Consider the following 24,124-nt stretch of genomic DNA (forward strand, 5'->3'; position numbering starts at 1 on the left):
GCCATCTTAAGCTGGCTAGAAAATATATTTAGAAGTTATCAGGGGGGTTTAGTTGCGGAAACTAAATTATTGCCGAGAGAAGGGAGATTTCAGCACCAGAATATGCCATCTCGCAGAATAGTTAATACTTTTATCGTGTTCAATTTTTAATCTAACACATTTCCCGGCTTTTGGATATGCCGGGACCACAGTTCAGAAACTGAGGACCTGTAGAAAGAGGCAAGAGTGGAAAAGGGGGAGATAAAAGATGCTTCCTGACCCTTCAGAGCTATATTTTCCTGCATTTTGGATTAGATCTGGTGGCAAGATGTGGAATGTCCTCTAGTCAACCAGTATATGGCAGACAACTATGGGGAGTTTGTGATGTTTTGTTCTCCACCATAACCCCTCTGCACTAAGATGGCACCAGTGACCTACATTTGGCCAACTGCTAATGGAGAAGTTTAGAAAGTTCATTTCCTTGACTTAGGGGAGAATTTGAGAATCCACACACGGAATCAACGTTGGCGCCTTCCCCCACCACTCTTCCCTCCTCAAACAAATCCAGCAATACATAATGTGGACGAATGAGGTGCTGAAGAAATTTGTTTTGCAAAAGACATTCACTTCACTGTAGTTCTTGTAAGTGCACAGCGGACTATGTGTACCAAAGGGGTAATAACAAAACAAAACAAAGTGGTTCTTTGGAAGATCTATACCCAACTGTTCCTTCTGTAGAATGGTGATCACTCTGTTTTGTTAAACTTATTTTTTTTTAAAAAAATGTAGAAAACAAAGCTCAGAACCAAGAAACATTGCCATGTATTATGAGCCAAAGTCCATAGCCAAGAGTAAATACTCCTTGTAGACTTCCTTTTGTTCCTAATCGCTTCTTATACATGTCTCCGGCATGGATGTCTGCAGCGCTGTGCAGCTACGCAACGATGACCACGACAACAAACAGAACCAGAACGGTCAGCAAAAGGACTTTCCATACTCATGTACACTGGACCATGACACATTTAAAATTCTTCCATACGAAATGTTCCAATATTGGTCTGTTCATTAATAGCTATTATCTTTTTTTTATTTTTAATACGGACAAAGGAATACTGTAGTTGCAAACTCCAAAAAAAGCTTCCCTGAGAACCTATTTTTTTTTTCCATTGCGCTTTCTACTGGAGACCCAGAGCTGCTCTTTCAGAAAATAAAAAATAATGCTACTCTAGAATACTTGTAAGAGTTCTCATGTCCAGCAGATTCAGATGGGTAGCTCGCCTGCAGCTCCTGCTTCTCACGTACTACAACATGCCACATCAATCATGTGTTATCTTGGGAACATGACCATAAGTGATACAGGGTTGTGGATCTCGTTGCGGCGCAGACAAAAGCCCTGTTCTTTGAATGCTCTAAACCCGGGACTAATTCTATTATGGAACTTTCTTTGATGGTGGAGGTGCCTAGCAGCTTGTGAAGACCATTGATCTCCATCTGCTCCCAACACCATCTTTGACTCCCACCACCACACGGTATGGGGTGAAAAATAAAAACAAAACAAAGCCCCACAGTTTGCCAAAGAAATGCCACTGAGTAAACGAAAACATTTGAGTTCAGTTCTGCTTCTTGTGAATGGCCTCTTGGTTAAATTTTGGTCCTTTTATTCATTCATTCAACAAGTTTCCTAACTTGTAAACCTGAATATGCAGAGTGAAGGTCCTTCCAGTTACTTTTAACGTCTTCTTTTTTAAAATTTTTATTTCCCCCCCTATTTTTCTTCTTTGTCCCACTGTAATTAGACCTGAATTCCTTTAATGGCCTGTTTGATGCTTTCCAGCAGGTCCTTGTTCTCAGGATTCTGGTAGCATTCCTGGTTCGTGTACATGTCAGTAAGGGTGTTGACGTACGCATCAAAGTTCTGCTCACTGATTGGCTCCTGCTCAAAAGAGAGAGAGAGAGAAAAGAAAAAGAGTAAATAAGCAAGCAAACATATGAATCAAACTTAGAAGCAGAGCACAGAGAGAAAAGGCTCCAATATGGACCCAGCTCAGTCAGGGGTCAGCAAACTTTTTCAGCCGTGAGCTGGTCCACTGTCCCTCAGACCTTGGTGTAGGGGGTTGGGGACAGACTATATTTTGGGAAAAATATGAATGAATTCCTATGCCCCACAAATAACCCAGAGATGCATTTTAAATAAAAGGACACATTCTACTCATGTAAAAACATGCTGATTCCCGGACCGTCCGCGGGCTGGATTTAGAAGGCGATTGGGCCGGATCTGGCCCCTAGGCCTTAGTTTGCCTACCCATGGACTAGATCCACATTATCTGCTGGGCCACAATGCTTCTCCCTTATCTATTTCTCCTAAATAACCACTACTAAATGTGCTTCTCTTTCATTTTGACATTAAAAAGGCCCATATTAGTGTCCATTGTTATGTCCACCTCACAGACCTTTTTGGTATACAGTGTGGAATCCTATTTAGCATCAGTTGGACAATATCCTGATCTTCCAAAGGAGATGAATTAATCAACAAATTAAAAATGAAAAATTCAACAGAACTTAATTACTCCCAGGTGCAGGATTACCGCTTAGGTCTGCCTTCGCCTTAAGCAGAAGTGCCTCCTTCAAATCACTTAACTCAGGTTAACTTTAACTTTACTGTGTCCAGTTCTGGGCACCACAGTTCAAGAAGGACACTGACAAACTGGAACATGTCCAGAAGAGGGCAACCAAAATGGTCAAAGGCCTGGAAACGATGCCTTATGAGGAACGACTAAGGGAGCTGGGCATGTTTAGCCTGGAGAAGAGGAGGTTAAGGGGTGATATGATAGCCATGTTCAAATATATAAAAGGATGTCACATAGAGGAGGGAGAAAGGTTGTTTTCTGCTGCTCCAGAGAAGCGGACATGGAGCAATGGATCCAAACTACAGGAAAGAAGATTCCACCTAAACATTAGGAAGAACTTCCTGACAGTAAGAGCTGTTCGACAGTGGAATTTGCTGCCAAGGAGTGTGGTGGAGTCTCCTTCTTTGGAGGTCTTTAAGCAGAGGCTTGACAACCATATGTCAGGAGTGCTCTGATGGTGTTTCCTGCTTGGCAGGGGGTTGGACTCGATGGCCCTTGTGGTCTCTTCCAACTCTATGATTCTATGATTCTATGAACTTTTAAGAGAGCTTGGGCATACCTTCTTGATTTCTAAATCTAGAACACTGTGTCCCACAGAGTTTTGAACCCCCCCCCCCCCAAATCAAGAAGGTGGAAGGCTGTCATATCTGATTTACAATCTAGACACATGAGGGCTATTCTCAAGCGGAGGGCTGGGCCTGTTGATTCACTGAGCCCAACATCAATTTCACAGCAAAGTTTAAATCAGCTTTGCTATAAAACCCCTAATGTGAAAGCAAAACCCGCATTAGCCGAGATCTTGTCTTTCATTTTGTTCTTCCAAATTCTCTCCCGTTTTCATACGCGATACAATAAACACACATGAGGGGCTTCTTTAGCCTCAATCCTAAATTCAGTGGGGCTTGTCTTGTGTGAAAACGTATTAAGCATCAAGCTGTAGCACTCTAGCCAGCTTTCTTGTTTGTCCAACCCCTGTGCCACATTTAATGTGCTTTAACCAAGGGTAGTGTATCACACGCGATGCAATTAACTACCCGAAAATCCAGATAAATTGCATCTCCTTTCAGCTGTCCGACTTCAATGCAGATTATAAATAAATAAATAAAATTCCACAGCCAGTAGTGGCATCATGCTGGTTACTGTTAAGACCTTGTTATGTTAAATATAATATACTCTCTTTATCGTTGTGATTGTTCAGCTGACAGCTGTTCAGGGCAGAACTGAAGCTCCCTGCGCTATAATGGGAGCTGTAAGATCTTTCCGACGTTGCAGTCCAATCCTGTCCTATCTCCACTCATGCTGTCTTAGACTAAAAAGGCAACATGCACTGTTGATGGAGCTCCTTTTGTCATTTCCTTACCTACTTGGGCTATGAGATGTAATGAGAGACAACCAAAAAAAGCACAAAAGGATGAGATCAGTGGGAAAGAGGCAGCAGAGGAGGAGGGACAATGTAGCTTTCAGAAACATACAGAGGGTGCTGCCGCCTCCGAAAAATTAAGTGCCAGACAAAGCATTTGGGCTGAACTGTGAAATTTCAGTTTTTCCTAACACTTTTTAGATCAGTGATCTTGCAGCTTAAACAGGCAACGGTGAGCAGCTGCAAACCTGGTAGCCCATTTTATTAGACTTCCCAAGTTACCTATGTGTTCTCCTATTAAAATGTGTGTGTGTTTGTGTGTGTGTTGGCATCTGTCTGTCTTGAGAGACAATAGAGTGAGTCTCTGGGGTATCTGAAGAAGTGTGCATGCACATGAAAGTTCATACCAATAACAAACTTCGTTGGTCTCTAAGGTGCTACTGGAAGGATATTTTTTTTTGTTTCATCTGGGGGTGAAGTTAAACTTGTAGCTGCTGCCTCTCACATTGTTCTCACTGCGATAGCAGCACCGAAGTGACCTCCTTGTGGAGCAAGCCTGGGCAGTGTGTATGGAACTCCTGGGCTCAGCAAACAATAAGCTCCCCAGCCCCCCACTCAGCCTCACTGATGTGGTCCAAAGGAAAGCAGAGCAATACACTGGGCACCAGCTTGGCTACAGGAATTGCCAGGAGGCATACAAGATGCCATCCATCTGTTTAGAGACTCCACTCCAGAAGATTTGTGTATGGCTCACTCCGTAGCTTTTTCTTCTCCCAAAGATGTCCTGCAAGGCAGTGGGGGCAGGGGTGAATGAAGGCATTGTGATACCCGGGGCGGGGCATTGCTATGTAGGGTGCATGTGCGGCGTTGCTACATACGACGCATGCACTGTACGTAGCGCCGCTGCACATGCACTGTACATAGTGGTGTGCCGCCGCCGCCGCTCTAGCGCTGTACGGACGGTGCTGAGATCCTCCATTCGTGGCTGTAGCGGCGACGGAGGGATCCCACTACTGTCCGTACGACAATCGGGGGCGCCGGCAGAAAACTGCTATGTACAGCGCATGTTCGGCGTTACATACAGCGCATGTGTGTGATGCCACACATGTGCTGTACATAGCGGTTTGTTGCCACTGTAATGGCGACACAGGATCCTCCACATGCGGCTGTGGTGGCGTGATGGCTGCTCACGCGGCCGTGAGCCCCTGCGGGGTGCCTTCTTGTCACCCCCCAGACATGGCACCTGGGGCGAACCGCCCCCCCACCCCCCTTGTGACGCCACTGAGTGGGGAGGATTTTTTCTTGGGGTTTGGTCCCAAACTCTTACTTGCCAATGAGTAAAAAAATAAAATGGGTAAAAAGGGTAAATGACCCCAGGACGGTTAAGTCCAGTCAAAGGCGACTATGGGGTTGCGGCGCTCATCTCGCTTTCAGGCCAAGGCAACCGGCGTTTGTCCGCAGACAGCTTTCTGGGTCATGTGGCCAACATGACTAAACCTCTTTTGGCGCAATGGAACACCGTGATGGAAACCAGAGCACACGGAAATGCTGTTTACCTTCCCGCCACATCAGTACCTATTTATCTACTTGCACAGGTGTGCTTTCGAACTGCTAGGTTGGCAGGAGCTGGGGCAGAGCAACAGGAGCTCACTCCATGGCAGGGATTAGAACCGCTGACCTTATGATTGGCAAGCCCAAGAAGCTCAGTGGTTTAGACCGCAGCGCCAATAGTATAGCCGCATGGCAGCAGTTTAGGATCAGAGTTTTCCTTCTCCTAGATGGGCTCCCTTTCCAGGTGGACAAGCCCCATCTGCCCCTCACTTCCCTCTACAGCATGTGCAGAAACCGCCTTCTTGACCATTGGACCCACTTTTGGTCTTGTCCACTCAATCCACTGGAGCCAGTCTTTGCACTCAGGGGAAGTCCCTAACTCACCAAGGATTTGAGACCCATCGGCTACCCTCACCTGGTTTAGCCGGCCAGCCGAAACCACTTCCTGTGGCTGCTGTCGCATGCTGACAGCTTCTAGAAGCTACAGGTGAGAGCAGTAGGTAGACAAACTATGCCAGAAGGAGCACAGTTTAACCACCAAATATAGAAGCTAAGAAATCCCTGCCTGATCTGGCAGGTATGGTAGCCTTGATTCTGTGGAGCAACATGAGGGAATAAAAGTAATTGATACCATTAAGTGAATTTACTTTGCCACCATGGGGGGCGGGGGCTGGGGGGAGGGTGGAAAGCAAAATATATATGTGAGTGCTGGGCTCACTGGGCTTGGACCTTCTTTTTGTTTTATACCCACATATTGCAGTGCAGAGGTAAAGCTGCCTGGGATTGCTTAGTTTTGCACTTCCTTGCTTTCAAGCATTTAAATTGCTCTACCTTAGGCATGGACTAAGGCATGGGACGCGGGTGGCGCTGTGGGTTAAACCATAGAGCCTAGGACTCGCCGATCAGAAGGTCGGCGGTTCGAATCCCCGCGACGGGGTGAGCTCCCGTTGCTCGGTTCCTGCTCCTGCCAACCTAGTAGTTCGAAAGCACGTCAAGTGCAAGTAGATAAATAGGTACCGCTCCGGCGGGAAGGTAAAGGGTGTTTCCGTGCACTGCTCTGGTTCGCCAGAAGCGGCTTAGTCATGCTGGCCACATGACCCGGAAGCTGTACGCCGGCTCCCTCGGCCAATAAAGCGAGATGAGCGCCGCAACCCCAGAGTTGGCCATGACTGGACCTAATGGTCAGGGTCTCCTTTACCTTTACCTTTAGGCATGGACTCTATCTCTAAATGGTACTTGGGCCCTTTTCCCCTGCTGAATTTTATGAAAGGTGGAAAGAACTAATAGTGTGGAGCTCTTTTTCTGCCACTCCTTAATTATACGCAAAGTGCATTGCAAGGATGCTTTCTGAATCTGGTTCTTTATCACACTGCCAAAGGTTCGGTGCACGGGAGAGATTCTCACCATGTGTGGAAGGCGGATATTGGCAAGACTTTGGATAAGAGTCTGGCTCAGCCCTGAGAGCTCAAGGAAGAGGGCTTCATTCTGCTCCTCTATAATCTTGTTCTCCTCCTCAATGTTCTTGAGGTTCTTCTCCATGCTTGAGATCTGTAGGAGGTGGGAGGGAAACATGGATTAGGGAAGAGAAATGGTCACTGTCTTTCAACATTCTGTGAGCGCCACAAGGCTTATATTTATTAGGTTCATATCCTGCTCCACAAGTGGAACAAACAGGTTCATGGCTGCCGCCGCTGCTGCAAACAGTAAGTCTGAACCTTTTCCTTCTTCTCGGTCTTCCTCTCTTTTTGTAATGCCAGATGCAGGACATTAAATTATCACACCGTAAGTCTCCCAGCCTTCACTCAGCTTCATTGACTGGTGTTTGCAAAGGCAGAGGAATGCGCAATGCAGCAATATTGTGGGGTAATTAAAGCAATTGACACCAGGCTGCTGTGGAATCTCATTACAAGCATACAGTGGTACCTCAGATTAAGAACTTAATTCATTCCGGAGGTCAGTTCTTAACCTGAAACTGTTCTTAACCTGAGGTACCACTTTAGCTAATGGGGCCTCCCACCACCCCCAGGCCGCCGCCGCACAATTTCTGTTCTCATCCTGAAGCAAAGTTTTTAACCCGAGGTACTATTTCTGGGTTAGCGGAGTCTGTAACCTGAAGCGTCTGTAACTTGAAGCGTCTGTAACCCGAGGTACCACTGTACATTCATATACTATGGTATCTCGGTTGTTGAACGCAATCCATTCAGGAAGACCGTTTGACTTCCGAAACGTTTGACAACCGAGGTGCAAAGGGCTGGTTGCAAAGTCAATGGAGAAAATGGGAAAAAACGCAGTGGAAGCCGTTTGACTTCTGAGGCGTGTTCGAAAACGGAAGCAATTACTTCTGGGTTTTTGGCATTCGAAAACTGAAACGTTTGGCTTCTGAGACGCTCAAAAACCGAGGTACCACTGTACATTCAACCAGGCCTTCTCGGTAGTTATGCCCACCCTATGGAACCCCTTCCCAGTGGCATAGCGCGGGGGGTGCAGGGGGGGCCGGCCGCACCGGCCGCAACATGTGGGGGGGCACTCGCACTCGCAGTGCTAAAATCAATGCTAAAATCCACGGGTTAGGGGGCGCAAATTACTTGCCCTGCCCTGGGTGCTGACAACCCACGCTACGCCGCTGCCCCTTCCCATCAGATGTCAACGAAATACAGTGGTACCTCTGGTTACAAACTTAATTAATTCCGGAGGTCCGTTCTTAACCTGAAACCGATCTTAACCTGAGGTACCACTTTAGCTAATGGGGTCTCCTGCTGCTGCTGCACTGCCGGCACATAATTTCTCTTCTCATCCTGAGGTAAAGTTCTTAACCCAAGGTACTACTTCTGGGTTAGCGGAGTCTGTAACCCAAAGCGTTTGTAACCCGAGGTGTTTGTACAACGAGGTACCACTGTAAACATCTATCTGACATTTAGAAGATAACTGAAGGCTGCCACGTGCAGGAAGGCTTTTAATGTTTGAGATTTTTTAAAAAAATGTTTTTAATACAGTGGTACCTCTGGATGCGAATGGGATCTGTTCCGGAGCCCCGTTCGTATCCAGAAGCAAATGCAACCCGCGTCTACACGTCTGTGCGTGTCACGATTCAGCGCTTCTGCATATGTGTGTGACGTCATTTTGACCATCTGCGCATGCACGAGCAGCGAAACCCGGAAGTAACACGCTCTGTTACTTCCGGGTCGCCGCAGCGCACAACCTGAAAATACTTATCCCGAAGCTACTTCAACCCAAGGTATGATTGTATTTTGTTGGAAGCTGCCCAGAGTGCCTGGGGCAACCCAGTCAGATGGGCAGCAAATAAAACCGCCGCCACCCCCACCACCAAAACAACCACAACATTTATAGGAAGCAGCTGGGTGTGGTCGTATGGGGATTTGGACATGGTGTCACTGGTTTGCAGATAGTACCCGGCTTTGTTCCCCTGTTAAATATGATTCAGTTGTGGCTGGATGCAGGCCAAGAAACCGATACCAAATCCTGTGGGTGAATGATACCTGGGTCTGGGTTATTTGGGGCTGTGCCTGATCCGGAAGGAGCTGCACTCCAAAGGGACAGGTACGTACTGGGGGATGCTCCTTGATCCATCTTTGTCACTGAAAGCTCAAGGCTTGTCACCGGAAGCTTTGGCGGCTGCTAGAGCCTTCTGTCCGCCTGCCAACCTAGCAGTTCGAAAGCACCCCCGGGTGCAAGTAGATAAATAGGGACCGCTTACCAGCGGGAAGGTAAACGGCGTTCCGTGTGCTGCGCTGGTTTGCCAGATGCAGCTTTGTCACGCTGGCCACGTGACCCGGAAGTGTCTCCAGACAGCGCTGGCTCCCGGCCTCTAGAGTGAGATGAGCGCACAACCCTAGAGTCTGGCAAGACTGGCCCGAACGGGCAGGGGTACCTTTACCTTTACCTTTAGAGCCTTCTGTCAGCTTTGGTTTATTTATTTATTTTTCATTTCATTTCTATACCACTTTACATTTTAAAGAAAAAACATCTCAGGGCAGTTTTGTCATTACATATTAACCAACCCTATTAATATATTCCAAATACTAGTTATTTTGCTTTGTCCCTTGAGTTGCTTCTAAGTCATCTGAACTGCATGGTTACCAGGATCTGGCCCTAGGTTGGGCAATCGTTCTCTATCTCTTCCTGCTCTCCTCTCACCATTGCTCCCAAGCAGAGACATCACCTTGCCAACAAAGGTCCGTATAGTTAAAGCTATGGTTTTCCCAGTAGTGATGTATGGAAGTGAGAGCTGGACCATAAAGAAGGCTGATCACTGAAGAATGGATGCTTTTGAATTATGGTGCTGGAGGAGACTCTTGAGAGTCCCATGGACTGCAAGAAGATCAAACCTATCAATTCTAAAGGAAATCAGCCCTGAGTGCTCACTGGAAGGACAGATCCTGAAGATGAGGCTCCAAGACTTTGGCCACCTCATGAGAAGAGAAGACTCCCTGGAAATGAGCCTGATGTTGGGAAAGATGGAGGGCACAAGGAGAAGGGGATGACAGAGGACAAGATGGTTGGACAGTGTTGTTGAAGCTACCAGCATGAGTTTGACCAAACTGCGGGAGGCAGTGGAAGACAGGAGTGCCTGGCGTGCTCTGGTCCATGGGGTCACAAAGAGTCGGACACGACTAAATGACTAAACAACAACAATGTAAACTAGGTTATATTTACCTAACAGAGAAAAAGGAAAACATGGGAAGGCATCAAGAACAGGAAAAGAAGGGAGGAAACCTCCAGGTGCACAGAAGTTTATCAAGTCCAATGCATATAAAAAACAAATTCTCAATCAGGGGCACACTTGTACACTTTACCAAGGTGCACCAGATACGAATGTTTCTGGACTGGGATTACCAAGCCTCAATGATATTGAAACCGGAGTACAGTGGTACCTCGGGTTACATCCGCTTCTGGTTACAGACACTTCAGGTTACAGACTCCGCTAACCCAGAAATAGTACCTCGGGTTAAGAACTTTGCTTCAGGATGAGAACAGAAATCGTGCTCCGGTGGCACGGTGGCAGTGGGAGGCCCCATTAGCTAAAGTGGTGCTTCAGGTTAAGAACAGTTTCAGTTTAAGAACGGACCTCCGGAACGAATTAAGTACTTAACCCGAGGTACCACTGTATTGTAATGTGTTCTATGCGTGGCGACTCTTAAAGCTGGTTGGGAAGCTACAGCTGGTACAAAATGCAGCAGCTAGGTCGCTGAGCATTCTGTCAAGCACATATAACATCTCTGAACCAGGATTAAGGTTTTGTTCTTAGTTTAATAATCCCTAAACAATTTAGGGACGCAGGTGGCGCTGTGGGTTAAACCACAGAGCCTAGGGCTTGCCAATCAGAAGGTCGGCGGTTCGAATCCCCGTGACGGGGTGAGCTCCTGTTGCTTGGTCCCTGCTCCTGCCAACCTAGCAGTTCGAAAGCAGGCCTGTGCAAGTAGATAAATAGGTACCGCTCCAGCGGGAAGGTAAACGGCGTTTCTGTGCGCTGCTCTGGTTCGCCAGAAGCAGCTTAGTCATGCTGGCCACATGATCCAGAAGTTGTACGCCGGCTCCCTCGGCCAGTAAAGCGAGATGAGCGCTGCAACCCCAGAGTCAGTCACGACTGGACCTAATGGTCAGGGGTCCCTTTACCTTTAGTTAAACAACTTAGGACCAGGTTATCTGAAAGAATGCCTTTTTCCACATGGACCTCCCCGTTCACAAAGATCTTAGGAGGAGGCTCTGTGAGTTACGCAGCAGCCTGCAGAGGTGGATTTCATGGGAACCTGGAAGACAGCCTGCTCGACTGTGGACCCCAGCCTGTTGCTTCAGCTTCCCACCAACATAGGGAAAGAACTTATGGTGAAATTCCATTGGCTGATAGTAACGTCTATTTACTCAAGCTTTTCCTGGCTTCCGATACCAGCTGAATAATTCCTCATTACTGTAACAGTGATACATTGTGGTTTTTTAAAAATTAGATTGCTTTTGTTGCATATTAAAATTGTTGTTCTGTACCAAATTGTTTTATTGCACAGCACCGTGGTGTTATTTTAAGGAGAGCGGGTGTATATGACTATTTTAAATAAACAAATAGTACAAGTTCACTTACCTGTGACTGCAGCTTCACCATGGCTGCTTCCATCTCAGTGTTGGATTCATTCAGCTCACTAATCTCTTTGTTTAACTGCTTAATTTCCTCGTCATTCTCTAGAACTGCAAGGGTGAAATAAAGAAGCGGTCAGGCAATTTCCTGCTCTAATATATGCAGATAGAACCTACACGGAGTAGATCCATTTAAATTAATGAAACTAAATTACGTAATCATTTCTGCTAACTCAGTGTTACTCTGAGTAGCACTGAATACCACCCTTGGACTCCAGTGTACTGTTAACAACAACAACAACAACAACAATTTATTATTTATACCCCGCCCATCTGGCTGAGTCTCCCCAGCCACTCTGGACAGCTCCCAATCGAGTGTTAAAAACAATACAGCATTAAATATTAAAAACTTCCCTAAACAGGGCTGCCTTCAGATTTCTTTTAAAGATAAGATAGCTGCTTATTTCCTTCACATCTGATGGGGAGAGCGTTCTACAGGGTGGGCGCCACTACCAAGAAGGCCCTCTGCCTGGTTCCCTCTAACTTGGCTTCTCGCAGTGAGGGAACCGCCAGAAGGCCCTCAGCGCTGGATCTCAGTGTCCGGGCTGAACAATGGGAGTGGAGACGCTCCTTCAGGTATACTGGACCGAGGCCGTTTAAATAAATAAATAAATTTTATTTATATCCCGCCCTCCCCAGCCGAAGCCGGGCTCAGGGCGGCTAACAACAATAAAACAATACAAAAGTACAACACAAACAACACAAACCATTGGGCCAGAGCTCCGCGAAGATTGCCGAGGGAGGGAGTCAAGCTGTGCCCTGGCCAAAGGCCTGGCGGAACAGCTCTGTCTTGCAGGCCCTGCGGAAAGATGTCAAGTCCCGCAGGGCCCTAGTCTCTTGTGACAGAGTGTTCCACCAGGTCGGAGCCACAGCCGAAAAAGCCCTGGCTCTAGTTGAGGCCAGCCTAACTTCTCTGTGGCCTGGGACCTTCAAGATGTTTTTATTTGAAGACCGTAAGTTTCTCTGTGGGGCATACCAGGAGAGGCGGTCCCGTAGGTACGAGGGTCCTAGGCCGTATAGGGCTTTAAAGGTTAAAACCAGCACCTTAAACCTGATCCTGTACTCCACCGGGAGCCAGTGCAGTTGATATAGCACCGGATGAATGTGATCTCGCAGCGAAGACCCCGTAAGGAGTCTCGCTGCAGCATTCTGCACCCGCTGGAGTTTCTGGGTCAGTCTTAAGGGCAGCCCCACGTAGAGCGAGTTACAATAATCCAGTCTGGAGGTGACCGTCGCGTGGATCACAGTGGCTAGGTTTAGGGCTTTAAAGGTCAGCACAACACTTTGAATTGTGCTCTGAAATGTACTGTCTACATAATAATGCTTAGCCCTCATGTAACACCATTGGAGTGCTCTAAGCACTTAATATACAGATCATAAAAATAAATTTGTTTTCTGTAGTCCTAGGACCGTGCAGAGAAGGGATGGTGGAACTTGTATTCTAACAACTTCTGGTGAGAGTACCTTGCTGTTGCTCTAAAGGGTAGGACCTAAACCAATGTGTTCACATTACAGTAGCACCTTGGTTGTCGAAATTAATCTGTTCCAGGAGTCCATTTGACTTCTGGAACGGTTCGAAAACCAAGGTGTGGCTTCCGATTGACTGCAGGAACTTCCTGCACTCAATTGGAAGCCGCGTAAGCTGCGTCAGACATTCAGCTTCCAAAAAACATTCGCAAACCGGAACACTCACTTCTGGGTTTGTGGCGTTCGGGAGCCAATTTGTTCAACAACTAAGCCATTTGATAACCAAGGTACCACTGTACAAGAAAGGGGACTTCAGCTAAACAAGGACCCGTGGACAGTTAAGTCTAATCAAAGGTGACTATGGGGTGTGGTGCTCATCTCGCTTTTCAGGCTGAGGGAGCCGGCGTTTGTTCACAGCTTTCCGGGTCTTGTGGCCAGCATGACTAAACCACATCTGGTGCAATGGAACACCGTGATGGAAGCCAGAGCACACAGAAACAACGTTTACCTTCCCGCCGCAGTGGTACCTATTTATCTACTTGCACTGGTATGCTTTTGAGTGCTAGGTTGGCAGGAGCTGGGACAGAGCAATGGGAGCTCACTACCATTGTGCAGATTTGAAACGCTGACCTTTTGATCAGCAAATCCAAGAAGCTCAGTGGTTTAGACCACAGCGCCACCCACACACCTTTATCAGAAATAATCACCTTGGAAGGTGGTGGTTCTCCTTAGTTAGAGGTTATTAAGCAGATACTGGAAGGTCAGTTTTGGGGGATGCTATAGCAATGGGTTTCCTGCACTGGTAATGGGTTGGTGAAATGACCTTTAATGGCCCTTGCAAAATTTACAATCATATCATCTCATTAATTATAATATTTAATGGCAAGGTAAGTTGCGCCCCCCCAATCATATTAAAAATGGAGGGTGGGGTGAAACAGAAAGAACAGAGTTTGGCTAGTGAGTTACAGCTGAGAATCAAGGACTTTCTACAACACTGGCTTTATCATATGGTGAGCATTGTACTGCATAATGATTTAAACTAGATCCTTCACACTGAAACCACAACATTTTGGTCACGATATCACATGTGATCTAGCAGGCCAAAAACTGGGCATTTTAAGAGCAAATTTAGTGGCGAGGCATATTTTTAGCTTTTGGAAATTGTGCAAGAATCAAATAGTGGAGAGTATGCAATCGGTAGCAAGATGGATATTTACTCTTGTCAGGGATTTCCAGATTGCAAGAAACATGCTGCCTGAATAGCAGAGCAAATTCTTAGCAAGTAAGTTAGCAAGTACTAATTCAATTGGCATGGATCATCTCGGTCCAGTGGAAATGCTAATGGTGTGGACACACACAATCTGTAAGGTTATGTTAATTTTTCCGAAATCAAATTTTCAAATATGCAAAACTAGCCAAGTGATAAATCTGGTTCTCTTACCATCACTGGTCTTGAATTTAGCGTTGAGAATTTCATCCCCTGAGATTTTCCCCTTTTTCCCAGCAAAAGTAGCTCTTGGACACCCCGACAGGCTAAAATGATAAGCAAAAGTGGATTTTATTAGAACCTCCAGGATTAATTGCAGCCAGGTAATTAAGGCTGAGCTAAAATTACTTGCAATAGCATAAAAGCCTCCCTTGTGGGCTGAAATTCAGCATTCTTTGTAAATATGCTCAGTCACTGTGCAATCTCGTGCATTCAGAATTAAGTACTATTTAAGGAAACTTACTACCAAGAAAGTGTGCAAAGAATTGCAGCCTTATTCATATCTATTGCCCTAACTTGCGTTGCTCCCAGTTGCCCTCCTTGCCATACTCATGTAAGCAAATCTGACCCACAAGATCACCTATGTCTTACGATGCTCTGTCAGATGTAGCGTTGTGATATTTGTTACATGATCCTTGACTAGGTCAGATTACTTATGTGAGCAATTTAGAGAGTACTAGTGTTAAGTCGTGGGTGAACATATCAGACGACACAGCGATTCTTCAAACAGCTCTTGTTTATTCACAGGCCAGAACAGAACTGAACTGAAGGGTTCAGCCAGTCTGCTTATATAGAGCTCCACTAGAACGCAACAGTAACCATTTTCTGCAACTATCCAATCACTGAACGTCACTTTCAATCCCTTATTTGCATATGTGGACCTGAGTGAAAACTATCTACAATATCCCCCTGCTGGCTCAGGGTGAGAACTTCAGTACATAACAACTAGGAAAAGGAGTCTGTTTGAAATCTATGTGAGCCACTGCATTTAAACAGTGGACAAACAAAGTGGACAAACACCCTGGCTCAGTTTAAGGTTGTTTCCTACATTCCCAAGAAGCAGAAACCTCAGGTGCAAAATCAACAGCAAACATAGACAGCTCTGCTGAAATCACTGGTTCTGATCCTAAAGCAGAAATTTGTTGATGTGGGAAAGCATAGAGAACTTCTTAAAAAAATATTTTTTTGTGAGGAAATCTTTCTCCACCCCTGGCATCCTTTCTCGTTGTTAATGTTTACATTAACTGTAAATGTTTGCATAAAATTTCAAAACAAAATGAAAATAATGTGTTTTACTTCTCTGGGGGAAGAAATAACCATTTCTCTCTCTTTTTTCCTCCTTGTCATTCAATGGAAAAATCACAAAATGAATATAGCTATTTAATGCTCATTGTAAAATCATTTCCCAGCGATGTTTCCATCCCCCTCCCACCCCAGTTGACGCAGTAAGTTTTTATAAGTCCGCCAGGAACTCAGTCATTTGGATTAGCTTGGCTGAATTGTTCGAAATAAATAAATAAATTGACAGTTGTATATGAGAGAAATTCCCTTGCAGGTTGCCCCATAAAAGATTCAGCTATAAAATGCGGATTCTAATCAAAGCACGTATTTTATGTCTCATAAACCCAAAGATATCCTCCTCCTGAAATTAGTTGTAGTTGCGGATAGCCTGTTGTACTGTTCAGGACTTCATTAGAACCTTTCATGAGATACCCCCAGGCTTCCAACAGCTATTTATTTACTAATTATGTTGCTGTTGTTGTTGTTTAGTCGTTTAGTCGTGTCCGACTCTTCGTGACCCCATGGACCAGAGCACGCCAGGTGCTCCTGTCTTCCACTGCCTCCTGCAGTTTGGTCAAACTCATGCTGGTAGCTTCAACAACACCATCCAACCATCTCGTCCTCGGTCGTCCCCTTCTCCTTGTGCCCTTCCTCTTTCCCAACATCAGGGTCTTTTCCAGGGGGTCTTCTCTTCTCATGAGGTGGCCAAAGTATTGGAGCCTCAGCTTCAGGATCTGTTCTTCCAGTGAGCACTCAGGGCTGATTTCCTTCAGAATGGATAGGTTTGATCTTCTTGCAGTCCACGGGACTCTCCAGAGTCTCCTCCAGCACCATAATTCAAAAGCATCAATTCTTTGACGATCAGCCTTCTTTATGGTCCGGCTTTCACTTCCATACATCACTACTGGGAAAACCATAGCTTTAACTATACTAATTATGTATTTATTGCATTTATATACCGCTGTTCTACCATTTTGAAACACTAGAATAAATAAATGCAAAACAAAGCAAAACAAAACATTATCAGGCCAACTTCAGGAGCTGGCGATTAAATGCTTCCTGGCCTGGGCTTCCTCACATCTGCCTTCCCTCCAGGCAGACAGTTCTTAAGTAGACCCGGGGAAAGTGTGTGCAGGGGCAGGGGCCCCAACAGTTCTCCCAGGCCACTGATGGTCCCTTCAGGAGCTGGTGGCATGAGGTCTGCGGCCTGGGCAGAGGTGCGGGGTGGGTGGAGCAGATACAGTGAGCATGAAAGCTACCATGTTGTGTTGTGAAACAGCTCAGTTGGCTAGAGCATGGTGCTGACAAACGCCAAGGTTGCAGTTTCGATCCCTGTATGGGACAGCTGCATATTCCTGTATTGCAGGCCGTTGAACTAGATGATCCTCAGGGCCTCTTCCAGGGAGCCAGCATGGTTTAGTGTTTAAGAGCAGTGGACTCATAATCTGGTGAACCAGGTTCGCTTCCCTGCTCCTCCACATGCAGCTGCTGGGTGACCTTGGGCCAGTCACACTTCTCTGAAGTCTCTCAGCCCCACTCACCTCACAGAGTGTTTGTTGTGGGGGAGGAAGGGAAAGGAGATTATAAGCTGCTTTGAGACTACTTAAGGGGAGTGAAAGGTGGGATATCAAGTCCAAACTACTACTACTACTACTACTACTACTACTACTACTACTCTTCTTCTTCTTCTTCTTCTTCTTCTTCTTCTTCTTCCTCTTCCTCTTCCTCTTCCTCTTCCTCTTCCTCTTCTTCCAGTTCTGGTTCTATGTAATGTCCATCTGGCTGATCACTGTTGGAAACGGGTTGCCGGGCCAGACAGACTTTTAGTCTGAGCCAGCAAAACAGTTAGTTCTTCTTTCTTCTTTGACACAACTGGCACAATTTCATAGGATGCCCCTGTGTGTATCCTCCACCTGCTTTGAAGAATTACAATAGCTCTGGTGACCTAGTCTCAGTTTACAAGTACCAGACGTATCTTGGGAGAAGGATATAGCTGGGCATGGATCTCTCACATCTGTTATCCCGGTGGAAAACTCCACAACTGTTAGCTTGCTTTCCAGATCCATCGGCTCAATGCATGACAGATGCAAAACTGACCTCTGGTGTAGGTTGCACACGATAGTTATATCCTGCAAAATGAACAGCTACAATTGTGTTTATATACCCCCTGGGCTTAGACATACAAACAGAGATGGTTCAAGAAATGACCCATAATAACTAGTATAAAATAAGACAAATCTCTCACAATCTCACTCGTCTACATGCAAGTAAATTCTTGGGAGACTTTTTTTGTTCCTAATTTCCTCCATCCATGCTGTGATGCAGTAGGTTAAACAACACTGGGCAAGGATGAAATATCTAGATCAGGAACAAGTTTTGCCTGGATTTGAAATGGAGTGAATTTTCAACATCCATGCATCAGAAGCTGAAAAGATGTCTTTGCCCGCTCTGCCCCCAAATCCCTGAAGTTCATACGAACTGTGTTTGGACTATTGAAGCAGGTAGCTAATTATATTACCCCCCTTAAACCACTGACACACCTTTATTCCATATTTGGATGAGCTTACTGTTGTAAATGAGTTTTGTAGAACTTCAAGAGCTTTGTATAACTGGGTTCAGAAAAAAGCAACCAAAATTATCAAGAGGCTGGATATTTGTAGATTCTGTGAATACACTCTTTGGATTTCAGTGACTGTTGCACGAGAGGATCCACATAGATCCACGATCATTCTCTGTATTTCATCTTAAGGGGTAGAACAAGGGAGCATGGGTGACGAGTGCACACTTCATTGAAACCTCAGGCAGTCTAGCACAGATCAGCACAAGAGAGTCTACAATATCTAGATCTCTAGTTTGGTCCCAGGGCTCAGTTCCTGAGCAAGTATCGAGATGGTGTTGCAAAATGGACTTCACTGCTACCTTTTGCAAAAGACACCGGGACCACATGCATAACTCTTACCTTCTGTGAGTGAGGAAGCTTCCATTTGCGTGACCTGAGCCATCACAACCTGGGGTTGGACAAGTGGGACCCTCGTTCTTGAGGGACTTCCATGAAAAGGACGAACCATTGAGAGACCCTTCTTTCTGCCTCCGGGCTGCGAGGGGGCACCCCGAGGCACTGCGATGGGAGGCGTATTTGCCACTGATGTGTCCAAGCCCAACACAACCGGGAACAGGGCACCTACAGAAATAAGAAGAAACAACACGGGGGGTGTTTTGCTCGGATACAAACAAACAAACAGATTACAGCTTGGGTCCATTTTGCTGGTGGAAGTGTCTTATGAGTTCCGCTCCAGCCGGCAGAAGGGGTGGGAGATCACTTTCACTCTTCCTTCCTCCCCCCGACAGCCCTTGTGCTTCCCCAAAACTCTCTGCTGGACCACAAGCCCTTGTATGATGGGGAAGCGCTTTGCTTTTGCAGAAGGGAGCTCAGGACCCAAACCTTAGAAGCCTGCCTTAGAAGGCAGCAAAACAGCATCAGCATTATACCACATGTTATGTTTGCTTCATGTTACGTTCTTTCAGGTAAGGGATGCGGGTGGCGCTGTGGGTTAAACCACAGAGCCTAGGATTTGACGATCAGAAGGTTGGCAGTTCGAATCCCCACGACGGGGTGAGCTCCCGTTGCTCGCTCCCTGCTCCTGCCAACCTAGCAGTTCGAAAGCACGTCAAATTACAAGTAGATAAATAGGTACCACTCCGGCGGGAAGGTAAATGGTGTTTCCATGTGCTGCTCTGGTTCACCAGAAGCGGCTTAGTCATGCTGGCCACATGACCCGGAAGCTGTATGCTGGCTCCCTCTGCCAATAAAGCAAGATGAGTGCCGCAACCCCAGAGTCAGTCACAACTGGACCTAATGGTCAGGGGTCCCTTTACCTTTACATTCTTTCAGGTTACGTCCCGCAGCGACCCGGAAGTACCGGAAAGGGTTACTTCCAGGTTTTGCCGCTCGTGCATGTGCAGAATAATAAATAATAATAATAAATTTTATTTATATCCCGCCCTCCCCAGCCGAAGCCGGGCTCAGGGCGGCTAACAACAATAAAACAGTACAACACAACACAACACAACACTCATGCTTCACACATGCGCACAAGTACCAAATCATGCTGCACACCTGTGCAGATACGGTGCTTCAGGTTGTGCTCTTTTCATGTTTTGAACAGGCCTCCAGAACGGATCCCGTTCACAACCAGAGTTACCACTGTATCAGCTCCGGTAACTACCCAGGTCAATCAAACATTGAAAGTGGCTATAAAAGAAGGAATCTAAGGAACCATAAGACCATATATGGTATTTAAGGCGCACCCTCTCCCCCAAAGGTTTTTTGGAACTGTAGCTCACCCCTCAGAGAACTACAGTTCCAAGCCCTTTTAAAAATCAGCTCCCAGGATTCAAATTGGGGAGATGTTTTCAATGCCTGGTGTGTACGCAGATTAAAATGTTCTGAATCACAGAAAGAAGGGGACTCATTCACTCTGCACAGCTATTCAAAACTGTGTAGGCTGCATGGAAACCAACTCCTAGGGGATGATGGGGGTTCGGTCCCCCAACAAAATATTTGTGTGTGTTTGGGTGAGAGGGGAGATTGCCCCATTCAGTGGAAAGCCTGAACAGAGCCCATGCATGCTCTTCCATGTAAAAAACCCAAACAAAACAGCAGCAGCAGATCCCCTATCATATGCCTGGTTACTGTGCAATTACAATTGTATTTACAAATTACAAACGTATCCAAACTTGAAAATGGAAAGCCAAAAGCTGGTGGTCAACAAAAGAGCCTTAAAGAGTCTCTCAGGGCTAATCTAAAAAAAGTAATATAAACACCGACAACTGGGAAACACTGGTCTGAAAGTGCTCCAATTGGAGAACAGCCTTTACCAAAGATGCCATGGGTTTTGAAGAGGCTCGAACTCAGGACAAAAGGGAAAAAATGTGCTAAGAGGAAGGCATGTTTGGCAAACCCTCACCATGATCAACTCCCGCCTGGAAACCTATGTATCCACTGTAGAAGGATGTGCGGATCCAGAACTGGCCTTCAGAGTCACTTACGGATTCACTGTTGAAACAGTGTTTATGGACGACAATCTTACTTGGTTATGAGTGATCTCCAAAGAAGACAATTGTATGTTTAAACAAAATTTTTTTCCCCTTCCAGTAGCACCTTAAAGACCAACTAAGTTAGTTCTTGGTATGAGCTTTCGTGTACATGCACACTTCTTCAGATACACTGATTCGTGTGCATGCACACGAAAGCTCATACCAAGAACTAACTTAGTTGGTCTTTAAGGTGCTACTGGAAGGAAAATTTTTTTTTGTTTTGACTATGGCAGACCAACATGGCTACCTATCTGTAATTGTATGTTTGTAAGGCTATGTTATAACCTAGACAACATCTTAAAAAGCAGAGACGTCACCTTGCCAACAAAGGTCTGTATAGTTAAAGCTATGGTTTTCCCAGTAGTGATGTATGGAAGTGAGAGCTGGACCATAAAGAAGGCTGATTGCTGAAGAATTGATGCTTTTGAATTATGGTGCTGGAGGAGACTCTTGAGAGTCCCATGGACTGCAAGAAGATCAAACCTATCCATTCTGAAGGAAATCAGCCCTGAGTGCTCACTGGAAGGACAGATCCAACATGAGTCTGACCAAACTGCGGGAGGCAGTCGAAGACAGGAGGGCTTGGTGTGCTCTGGTCCATGGGGTCACGAAGTGTTGGACACGACTAAACAACTAAACAACAAAAGGCTATGTTCAGAGCTTGTGCTGAATGCAATCTTCCTGGGCCAGGAGATTCCTCGATTCTCAACCCCATCCACTGAATTTCACCCTTACTTCTTTGTAGCCTGATCTATCCAATTTATCCAGGTTCTCTTTGGGTTCTCCCCCACGGGTTCTCTCCCTGGCACATCGAGTTCTGCCCTTGCTCCACTGAACATCCCACCCGTTTTTTCCTGAAATCGGAAGTTGGTGGCCCCCCTTACGTGGGGTCCTTGCCATTAAGGTTTCTGCGACTGGTTGCGTTTGTTTAAATATACATGTCAATTACAGTCACACACACAAGTTTGTGACTACTCAAAGCTTTCAAAGAAGGAGTCGATGTGGAACAGCACAACCGCCCCTTTATGCAAGGCAGCAATTAGGAACGTCAACGACGACTGTCAAAACAAGAGTGCTTGCCTGCTCTTGAAACTCGTGTTCTGTGTTTCATTGTTATCATCATTATTTTTATTTTATTCCATAAAAACAACAACAGAGGAGTTGACAGTCGAGGGGCCGCACCACCGTTATTTCATACCCGCTCTGAGATAATTTGAAAAACGCTGATCCTGTTTTTAATCATCTGCAAATGCGGCACAATTCACTTATTATATCGTTGCCAGCAGGATGCTCACTAAATTCATAACTGCGTCGCTGTTTATATGATCGCAAGCAAATTACTGAAACCTCAGGAGAAAAAGAGGGAGGCCGAGGGAGGAAAGAAAGGGGAAGGGAGCGATTAGCATGCAGCGTTTACGGCCCAGCCGTTACATATTTTACACTGTTAATTTAACTTTCATTACACTTTTATTGTAAAAAATAAACCAGAGTCTTATTGTGGCAAACAGCTGGCTTGGGATGTGTGGCGTGTGTATGTTTTAAAAATTTATTATTGCTGTTTAATTGAAGTTGCGGTAATGGCCGGTCAATTGAATAGTCGCTCTCCTGAATTGTCTTTTCCTTTTTTATTTTAAAGAGGGAAGGGGAAGGTCGAGATGATTTGTGGAAGGCAGTTGCAATTGATGAGCTGCGTGATGCTGTGTGGCCAGGCCAGAAAGCACGCCCTCCGATGTAAATGGCATGAGGAAAGAGCAACAAGACACCAGGGACTATATTAGTCTCTTCTTCTCGGTGGCGGCGTGCGAATCTCGGACCGCAGCCAAGCAGATTTCTGGCACGCAGATGGAGCGCTGGAATTACAGCGGAGCCTCTTTATCGCAAACCTGCAGGGACCTCCACGAGAGCGTACCTTGTTAGAGAAGACAAAATGCTACTTTCCCAAGGACTGGAGGAGTTTGGAAAGGGAGGGGAAAGCTTGCCTTCCTGCAATTTTCTCCACCCGTCCATTTCATATAGCCTCTTATCTGTTCCATGAGGAATACAGGGTGCTGTCTTGTACTGAGACACACCATTGGTCCATCAAACACAGTACTCTCTACACTGGCCGACAGCAGCAGCAGCTCTCCAGGGTTTCAGACAGGGTCTGTCCCAGCCTTTGCTGGAGATCAGTCACTCCTCCTCTGCCCTCCACAAAACACTACGCTGTGATTTGTATGCATTTGTTCATAGTGTAATATATTCAGTGCTTTTCTTCTGGGGGTATGCAGGGGTACGCGTACCCTTAAACATTTTGTGAATCTTTGTACTTTTGTCAATTTACTGTATTTATTTTTTCCTGATTTGAACTATAAAAATGGCAGTTTCCTTGAGTCAAAATGAGAGTACCCCTAAACATTTTTAAGAAAAAATGTACTGAATATATTTATGTTTGTTTTTAAATGTATTGTAAGCCGTTGTTGTTGTTATTTATTGAATTTATATACCGCCCTATACCCGGCGGTCTCAGGGCAGTTCACAGAATAAAATCAAGATATAAAAGCACAAAATACCTAATAAAAACAAAAACAGCACAATACCCCCCCCCAAACCCCCACATTTAAAATTGGATCAACCAAAGACCTGGTTAAAAAGGAACATCATCATCATCATCATCATCATCATCATCATCATCATCATCATTATTTACCTGTCCTTCCCCCTATGGTCCCAGGGTGGGATGCAACACTTAGAACAGAATGTCAAAAAACAACTTACACTCGCAAAAATAGGGATGGTCCTAAAAATAGACACATCTCAGGTGTCAAAACACTGAGGACTTATTTACACTTAACTTTTCCTCTACGCTTTCCAGGCACAGTCTGTTCTTTAAAGCTCTGTGCCTGAGGACCGTTTTTAATGGGGTTTTTTTTGCTCTGGAGTTTCCCCAGAAAAATACTCTCTATAAAGCTGAATCAGAGGGAATGGCAATCTGCGGAGCAAAAAAGAAAAGAAAAGAAAAGGGGGGGGGGGAACGCTCGAACACGGAGTTTTAAAGTGTGGCCCTGTACCTGGAAGGAGCAGAGCAAAAGGTAAGTGTAAATAAGTCCTGAATGGGGATTTGAACCCTGGTGTCCGAGGTCCTAGCATCCAAGGCCCTATCCACTACAACACTGATTATCGTCTTCCAAAGCAACCAGAGAGCCAGTGTGGTGTAGTGGTTAAGAGCGGTAGTCACGTAATCTGGGGAACCGGGTTCGTGTCTCCGCTCCTCCACATGCAGCTGCTGGGTGACCTTGGGCCAGTCACACTTCTCTGAAGTCTCTCAGCCCCACTCACCTCACAGAGTGTTTGTTGTGGGGGAGGAAGGGA

General features: G+C 45.8%; 1 protein-coding gene across 1 annotated transcript in view; it reads right to left on the reverse strand.

Moving 5' to 3' along the window:
* Positions 1 to 622: 622 nt before the first annotated feature.
* Positions 623 to 24,124, reverse strand: part of MYT1 (myelin transcription factor 1) — a 175,328-nt gene continuing 151,826 nt past the window's right edge. Inside the window, exons 19-23 of the mRNA XM_053391721.1 lie at positions 18,639 to 18,860; positions 14,573 to 14,664; positions 11,612 to 11,715; positions 6,922 to 7,065; positions 623 to 1,912 (exon numbers count right to left, since the gene is read on the reverse strand). Coding sequence (XP_053247696.1) covers positions 1,772 to 1,912; positions 6,922 to 7,065; positions 11,612 to 11,715; positions 14,573 to 14,664; positions 18,639 to 18,860 — 703 coding nt within the window. The 3' untranslated portion in view covers positions 623 to 1,771. The remainder of the gene's footprint in view (positions 1,913 to 6,921; positions 7,066 to 11,611; positions 11,716 to 14,572; positions 14,665 to 18,638; positions 18,861 to 24,124) is intronic.

This window comes from Podarcis raffonei, chromosome 6, assembly GCF_027172205.1.
Source record: "Podarcis raffonei isolate rPodRaf1 chromosome 6, rPodRaf1.pri, whole genome shotgun sequence".
NCBI lineage: Eukaryota > Metazoa > Chordata > Lepidosauria > Squamata > Lacertidae > Podarcis > Podarcis raffonei.